Source organism: Dendronephthya gigantea, unplaced genomic scaffold, assembly GCF_004324835.1.
Source record: "Dendronephthya gigantea isolate DGI-Jeju-01 unplaced genomic scaffold, DenGig_1.0 000006F, whole genome shotgun sequence".
NCBI classification, from domain to species: Eukaryota; Metazoa; Cnidaria; class Anthozoa; order Malacalcyonacea; family Nephtheidae; genus Dendronephthya; species Dendronephthya gigantea.
In genome coordinates, this window is record NW_021163016.1 from 2322640 (window position 1) to 2331235 (window position 8596).

Below are 8596 nucleotides of genomic sequence, written 5' to 3' on the forward strand. Positions count from 1 at the left end.
TTTGACAAATCGATTAGCGAAAAGCAAACGAGGCAGGCGCTGTCAGAACGAGATCAACGCAACCAAATCGCGGGTAATTTCGCCCAATTGGTCGTGGATGGGACAGAGGCAACACAAACAAATTAGCAATACATCACCAACACGCTAAATGCATTTAATCATATGCGTGATTTTTAATTGCCATCGGATTAAGGCTATAAAAAGCGACCACTTAAAGTTGAAAGTTTAGTTAATTGAGGCAAGTGAGCTGGAGTGGGTTGAACTCGAGCCGTGAATTTGCGCAAATTTGTTTCCAAGTGAAACGGTGAGAAGGTGGAACTTTTTTATATGCTCTTGTACACAATGGCAAAGCCATCAATCGAGTTATTTTTATTCTTCGTCGCCTGCTGGTAAGTTTTCAGTCTTTGTGCGAGTGTTGTTCGCTTATCTAGAGGTCTTTGTGTACGGCCAAGTTAGAGTCAGCTCTTGGAAGTCTATATACTTGTTTACCTCAGTTAAACGTTCATGTAAAGTTGTTAATTTTAATGGCCACAATGAATTCAACATTCCTGCGATGAAATAAGTATATACTATGTAGCAAGAAGTATATATGCGTGTATTTGACATGTTTGTCTTGTGAAGTGTACACAGATTGTATTTATATATATTTAATACTATATATGCGTTTGAATGGCAGGACAAACATCAGTCTTGGCTCTCTAAACTTGCTGCGACCAATGTTTCTTATATAGGTCCTAATTCACTTTTACTCACGATAAATTGAGTAAATTTCATGACATAACTTCGAGGTCACTTGCGTATTCGGTGTATGGTGAACCAAGGCTAGAATCTTCCTGTTAGAGTGGACCAAGGTCTAAGTCTCACACCACCATTGTTGCACCGGTAGTCAATCTTTCTATCTACTTATTGTCGACGGAATAAGCTCGCCCAAATCGTTGTCGAGAGGGAACAACCTATAGTTCTGCCTACCCTTTCATCGCTCGAGTCTCGATAGAGGGCGTAACTCTTTGATTTGTGTAGGCAGGCTGTCTTTCATGATCAGGAATATTCTAACAAGCGTTCAGTAAACACTGTGACGATTTTTAATACGTGATTTTTCCTTGCCAAAAACAAGAAAGGAGCGTATTCGAAGCGGTTGGCTAACGCAAATAAGATCTTTTAAACCTTAGATTAGATAAATAAACAAAGCGAAAAGTCGGGCAGTTATCGAGTCGCTATAATTGTTCAAAAAAAAATGTACAAAGCCATGTCCGCCTAATTCTTTGCCGCGTTCTACCGCTTGGATTCCGCTTGGCAAGTTGACATTACTAATAAGCTTACATCATAGACCAACTTTTACTCATCTTCGTTACCCGATGGCCGTGCATATATACGTTGTTCAAACATGCAAGGTATATTAAATTACATCGTTTAAAATCGATTTAAAAGCTACATGTGCAAATTAGTCACAAATCCGGTCGGCTACGATAATTAAGAGGTAATATATGCGTTTAGTAGATTGAAACACACGCTGTAATATCATGGTTATAGTGCCAAAAGACGAGTTCAAAGGAATATATCTTTTGCAAGTAAACTGGTAATCATAGGTTTATTTGACAAGGAAATTGGATGGAATTTCGTTTTAAAACTATGTATACATGTACACGCTTGTAATGGCAATGTAGCATCGATTCCGTTTGGGAAATATAAGATATTTGCTGCTGAAGCACAATAAGTTAACAACGCATGTTTCATGGGAAAGTTAATACAATGGCAAATACAGACATCCGTTTCTTTGTATTGGATAATAAAAGATAAAATGACCTCAACTGGATACGATGATTGTATCAGTGTTTTGCCGTTGCTTTGTGGCATTCTTCTGTGACCGTATGAACAAATATCACTAAATATAGGTAATTGTTTTTGTTCCGACACATTATTGTGGCCTAATTTCCTTGTCGCTTGAGGCTTTGTTAGACGAGCAATGAAAAGGATTAGCTTTGGTTGATCTTGGCTGAATGCTTGTGTATTTTATTAGACCAATAGATTTCTGCCGAGATAATGAACAATCCAAGTTTCAGTCAAATGAAGCCGGATTTTGACTGCATCGGATATTTTTAGATATTTGGATACAATAATATAATTTTTGTGACTTAAATCGACCGCTGAGAATGCAATGGGAGAATAGTTTCTACTTTTCCTACCATATATAAGTATGCAGGGTGTCAAACTATTTCATTTTTACATAGCAAGACGTAATTCATTTATCTAAAAGTCTGTTCACACGATCCAATTTTGGTGGATCTAATTCACTTCTGATGGATGTTTTATTGTCTGTAGTTGACTTGCAATGTATATATATAGGGGCAGAAAATCCACTATAAAGTCAATGCAGTACTGTTTAATTGATAACACACTACATTCCGTACGCCAGAAGGGCAATAGATCCGACAAAATTGGATTGTTCGAACAGACAAGGTATCATTGAAAAGCTCACTGCTTTTCCATCCTATACGTATGGATCAGAGGCTGGTTGTATCAAGCCCGTTTAGCTTAAACTGTGGTTAAGTTCAAAATAGAGAGCAAGTCTATCATTTTATTCAAGAAGCAAACTAAACATTTTTAACCGTAATACAAAGCTACTGTTTACAAATACATAATATTCAGCGCATAATTTCAAGTTGACTCATTCAAGAGAGTTGTAAGAGTGTTTATTTAATTTTGACTTATCTACATAGACGTTTGTTTAATTTTATTTTAAAAAAACTCTGTGCATCGTAGAACATATTGTAGCTAAAAATGAAGTGGTCACTTGGAAAGGTAGATTCATCACCGTCCATAGTGTAGTCACTATAATATATATAACCCTTATTTTCTGATGTAATTTTAGTGTGTACCAAAATACAGGAAGAACCGTCGCAAGCGAAGAAACAACAGTGACTCCGAATACAAACACGCATGCGTCGACTAACAGAGAACACATTAAGGTAAAGGTTGGATATCCAGCATACGAGATATGACGGGTTACGGCTATCATTCACGGCCAGGAATTGTACAACTCTGAAGTATCATTTTAGTGCTTAATGCTAGTATACCACCTTTAAGATATCTTGCAATGTTGTTGCAAACCTCGTTGAGTTGGTATTTAACAGCCAGGTGACCTCGCGCACTATTTTAGCCATTCGGCAGACACAACAGTTGTTTTTCCAGTATCTAATCGATTATTATTCGACTGCTTTATGAAACTGGTCGAAATTGTAATTATATTTAGCTATATAAACAAATTTAACACCGACATAAAGTAGAGCTATTTCAAGAGATATCAAGTTATATATTAAGACAGTTCAATTGAGCAAACAATCTATGCATGCTATAGCGTTCCGTCAACCATCATTAAGCAAGAGTTTGCCAAAACTGTCAGCAGTTAAAGATTGTGCAAAGTGCTTCCAGCTTAACGTCGCCACACAAGTTGTTAATGGCAGTTAACAATTAACATACACGAATCATTATAAACTTTACTTTTTAATTAGATCTACGACATATACGTCGGCTGTCCGGGGTAGCTGCATAGCTGTAAAAAAAGTGATAGAGATATCCAGTATCATGCTTTTAATGTTAAAAACTCAATATCAATTTAAGGGTCCTGTCGTTCGACCTTATTATGGGATTATAAAGGTCATCGCGACAAAAGATCACGAAATGAACGACGGAACAAATCAATCAGGTTCATATGAATACCTAAGAGTTTGTTATGAAAACAAACAAATTAATGGTCGGCGGCATACTGATCACCTTGTATAAAATTGCAACGCAGGGTCATGTTCAGCCTTTTTGTAACAGCGATAAGCAAACACTAAGAGCAAACAACGAAGTCAGCGCACGCTATTGATATAAAACATTAGTAGTTTATCTTTGATGGTCGAAACAAAACACCAAGTTTCAGCCCGCGAGGAAAAAGCGACCCAAATTAGCCTTCACCGCCGCGACTGGTTAGATGAAGCCTGCCTAGCGATATTCAGGTAATTCAGCGAGTGGTGATTCGTCTTTAGTCGCTCTAAAGTTATAAACCCAAATTTACGATTTGATTCGAAATACATTTCGAAAAAAAGACGAAAAAAATATGTTTTTCTACCCCTCGATCGATAGATAACTCCTTATAAGCTTAAACCACACCAACCCTGTATATGGCAAAAATGCCCAAATCATATATATTTTCTGTTCGAAAAAAACAAGGTTTTCAAGTCACGAAATTCCGGTGTCTTGCCCTTCGCTGATAGTGCATGATCCATCCAGTTCACCCGTGGAGTTCAGTAATCGGCCGATGTTATGATAATGCAGTGCGGGATGCGGCCATTAGCGAATACTATTCGTCTTTCGGCAGATATTAATGCGGTGTTACTTGACTGGGAGTTAAATGAAAGACAAATAAAACATAATGGTTAATGTTTTGTTCGTGACCTATTCTCACATCACGGCGTTTGGCGGCATTGGGCACATAACTGCTAATGTCATGGTGATGTTTAGTGAATGACCTGAAAGGTTATCACGGGAACACGAACGTAACATTCGCGGTTGCGCCCATCCTCAAAAAAATCGGCGATAACTTTAGAAGTCCAAACTAAGATCATGGAAAAAATGGCGGATTGATTTTAATCGGAAATTGTTTAGAAAAACAAATTGGCGTTGTTCTATTGTAAATAAGCGTTCTATTTTAAATTAGCGTGTGTTTCACGGCAGCCAACCGTCACAAAATTTTCAATTTTGTTTTTGAGCATATATTATTAACGCTACTCTCTACGTACGCGTTTTTCTTACGCATGTACATCCACGGAAAATTAGAAATTCTTTGAAATTCTTATTATTTAACATCGAGGTCAACAATTGCATAATAAAATATGCTGACAACGAAGTTCTTTCGATTTATATTCACTACGTTTTTTAAAGATAACATAATATGTAAGGATTTAGACTTTTACGTGCGTGTACTTGCGAAATCGAAATGAAAAACGGCAGCACCCACAGTACAGCCCGGCGCTACGATGTATGATATTCATTATGATTCAAAATATTCACAATGACAGTTTAAGAATTGAAAAATTGAAACCAGCATATCCAGGATGATGATCGTTAGGAATTGTACCCTTTTAATTAATTTACCCCAAACTTATTTGAGCTGTCCGCCAGTGTATGGCTGCATGGGTGGTCGTCTGATGATTTGAATGAAAAAATAGTTCATAAATTTCCAACCCATGCCTATCGTGGGAAAGGAAACGCTTCCCATGCCGGCTAACATGCGTGTATATCCTCCAATCCACAGGAGTTTGGAAAGATCGCAGTGCATGCAGTGGATTGCACGAAAAGGCGACAGGGAAAATTTCGTTACGATATCGAGAATGGTCGACTACTTTTGTGTTACCACAATGCGTGGCGTGAGATGGGTTGGAGAACCAAATCTCCTGCGAAGGCAAAACTACCGTTGTCGTGTCTCGATGCTAAATTCAAAGGTTTGGACAAAGGCGACGGTCTGTACTGGATTAACCCTGAAGGAGTTGACGATCTCAAGAACTCGTTCCTCGCGTACTGTGATATGACAAGCGCCGGTGGGGGCTGGACACTCATAGCAAAGATCACGAACGATTACGCGTGGATTTGCCCCGAGAAAAAAGGCGGGAATTGTTTTGATTCGACCGTGGACCCTCTCACGGCGAACCTCTTTCATTCTGTTCACACGCGAGATTTCGTCGATCTTACGATAACGGCGGACGAAAACTCCGGAATACACTTGAGGAACGAGATTATAAGAAAGCTGTTTATGAGTAAGTATTTTACAGCAAGGTTAAATTTTCTGTGTCGGTGACAATCTGACTCTCCAGGCTGGGTTTTTCATGGGAGTATTTCAGTCCGTTCAAGGTAAACTGGCCCGGGTTCCATGTGAAATAAAAATTGATTCCTACAAAGCTGAGTTACCATGATGCTGGGCAACCCTTTTTCAACAGGCTAACCCCGTTGTGGTACGCTAAAATTTAGCACATGCAGATTTCCGTTGAATGGCGATCTGTTGATGGTTTGAGGCATACGCCAATACAAAGACCCTCAATTCTAAAATTTCCCAACTGCATGAGTGTCATTTAAGAATACTTTGGCAGAGCGAAGGATGTCGTCTCTCCAGTGCATGCAGACTCTATACCGTCTAAATCCAAGCATATTTGAATTCGGCTAAGTTGCTTCTATACATGAAGAAGTATTGTCTCTAAATTTCTCGTTCTAATCATTGCCTTCTCTGTTAAGGTGGCCGTCAATCGGTTAGATTTTCTTACGTCACGTCGTCCGAAGGTTGGACGCCAAGTGAGGACGCTTATGCCGCATTCGATTCCGCGAAGCCGAACAAAATGTTTCTTGGAAGATCCTTGGAAGATTACTCACGTGACAATGGAGACTACACGTGGAATGTGTTGCGTCACGAACGGAAACAGCTCACGTTTTCAGGTAAATATATTCTCGGTTAGCTCATAACGGCATGCCAAACTATTGTATTGTAAGTAAGTTGTTTCCATGGTAAGTCTTTCAACTGTTTTTGCGATGAGATTTTTGAGTTGAAGTCTTTGGGTTTTTGGGGGCTAAAAAATTTCTCAAATTCTTGAAGAATTTACAACTCTAGAAAATTGTTTTAATGGAGATATCAAAGATCGCTCTAGTTTGGAATGCTGTTTGGCGCTAGCAAAATCTCAAAGCATGCGCTTTTTTAGTTGATAAGTTTCAAAGAAATGTCAAAGATGGTTTAAGATCCTTCAAGTACTGCCCCTTAAATACAATCTCTTTTGAAATATCATTCTTTTAAACTCTTACTTGAAGACACCGCAATATTTCAGATATTTCATAAACACGACAATTAGAGGTAATTTTGACAATTGTGTTACGCCAAATACACTTTGCGTGGCGCATTTTTGAACTAAGACCTTTTTTATGCGGTAAAGTTCACACGAACAAGTTGAGTCACATATCATGTCATGGTTACAGTCGATCAAAAAGATTAAAAACCAGTTTCTGAGTTAAATATTTCGTCCAGTATTCCATTTGAAACACCCTTTGAACGAAGTACCTTGAGCTAATTTTCTAATTGAAAATTGTTTGCATTGAGAATTCTTTTATTTCTTTTTGTTTTATATGGTATAAGTAAGCCGTTCCTCATATTTTAAAAGACAGACTCAAAATCTACAGTTTTTTAAATCTAGAGTTTTTTAAATAGTTTTAGGTGGTTTAGATAGTTTAGTTTAGTTTAATAAAAAAACGTCTTGCAGCCAGGACAGGAAATTAAAAATTACAGTAAATTACATAATAAGTTAAATACAAATTTAATTAGCTATATACAAAAAACAAGATCTTTAAGTCTAAGCACAGATACTATAAAAGAGGAAGAAAGGTCTAACATGTCTCAAATAGTTTTGTTGATTTAAATTATGTGATACCAGGTCATATAATATAGACTTCCTGGTTCCTGGAGGACTCCAAGCTAAATGAAGAGCTTTCTCAAAATTGTGATATGATTTTTTTTTAATTTCATTTAACTAATATATGGAAAAGGAGGTGCAAGTCTATTCTTAGTGCTTCAGTTATATCCAAATCAAGTTACCGGTTATCTACCTGGGACTGCCAATTTGGTGGCCTGAATATGCTATAAAGAATACATAAAGAATAAATAAAAAATATGGGGAATATATAAAGAATATATAAAGAATACATGGCTATTTCAATTTTCAGTTTCATCTATTCATTTTACATCAAAGCATGCTGAGATGCAGTGGAGGTTTTTTGCAACCCCGTTAATTTATTTCACTTGTTTTCGTAAGGTTCGATAATATGTTGGGGAATGGACGTGCAGTCAGACTACCGCTACTACGATCAAGGCCTACACGTTGGTACTCCGACAGAGGAAAATAAGAAGTGTCATCTTCAAAACGACGAGACGCAGATTATGCTAAAAAGCCATTACGCACGCCTGGATAGTACAGGCAGATCAGCCAGATGGGATAGGGCACAATTCGGTTTCCTCGGTTCGAAATTCCTACAGGCACCATGCGAGAGAATTGCACTGTGGGTACGGTAACCGCTGACCTAACATGGTCAAAAGGCACCGTGGGCGCATGTGAGCCTCTGATTTCAGGATTGAAAAGTGGATGGAGTATCTATTGTTGTCAAAAGCTGAATTATAAATAAATTTTGTTGAAGTCAACGCGATTCTTCTAGAGACAGTCAACCAATAGATCGCTTGATCCAGTTTACTTTTCATAAAGTCAGCGGTGTAAATTTAGAAAGAAAATGAAGACAACTATATAATTACCACCTTTATAACTTATTCAAGTAAATTATGCAAAGCTTTTTGTTTTAAACGTCAATGAATGGTCCCAAGTACTGTTTGAACTTGTAATGAAAGAGTTGATATAGTGAAAACTTTGTAACGATGGAAAATGATATTTTTCCAAATTATTCATATTAACAATATTTAACATATATATATAGTTTACGAGTATAATATTTAAATTTTATCATTTTATTATGATGTAAAAGTATGTGAAAATATGCAATACCCATCGATATAAATAGGTATATAAAACTGTTT

At 37.4% G+C, this 8596-nt stretch overlaps 1 protein-coding gene across 2 annotated transcripts; it reads left to right on the forward strand.

The window, feature by feature from the left end:
- The first annotated feature begins 247 nt into the window (after positions 1-247).
- Positions 248-8572, forward strand: LOC114516875. Of its 2 annotated transcripts, none has more exons than XM_028536471.1 (5): positions 248-389; positions 2870-2966; positions 5297-5795; positions 6268-6465; positions 7827-8572. In XM_028536471.1, exons 1-5 carry the CDS (start codon positions 328-330, stop codon positions 8081-8083), a joined length of 1113 nt encoding a protein of 370 aa, XP_028392272.1. In that variant the 5' UTR covers positions 248-327; the 3' UTR covers positions 8084-8572. The 2 variants fall into 2 exon arrangements, with proteins under 2 accessions (XP_028392272.1, XP_028392271.1); XM_028536470.1 differs by lacking the exon at positions 248-389 and adding an exon at positions 2354-2457.
- The last annotated feature ends 24 nt before the right edge of the window (positions 8573-8596 follow it).

Excerpts from the sequence above, each read along its gene's own strand:
- LOC114516875 (XM_028536470.1), top strand. The coding sequence starts at position 2,369 with ATGCAGTACTGTTTAATTGATAACACACTACATTCCGTACGCCAGAAG. Across the intron at positions 2,458-2,869 it reads GGATTGTTCGAACAGACAAG|TGTGTACCAAAATACAGGAA; the intron begins GTATCATTGAAA and ends ATGTAATTTTAG. Across the intron at positions 6,466-7,826 it reads GAAACAGCTCACGTTTTCAG|GTTCGATAATATGTTGGGGA; the intron begins GTAAATATATTC and ends TGTTTTCGTAAG.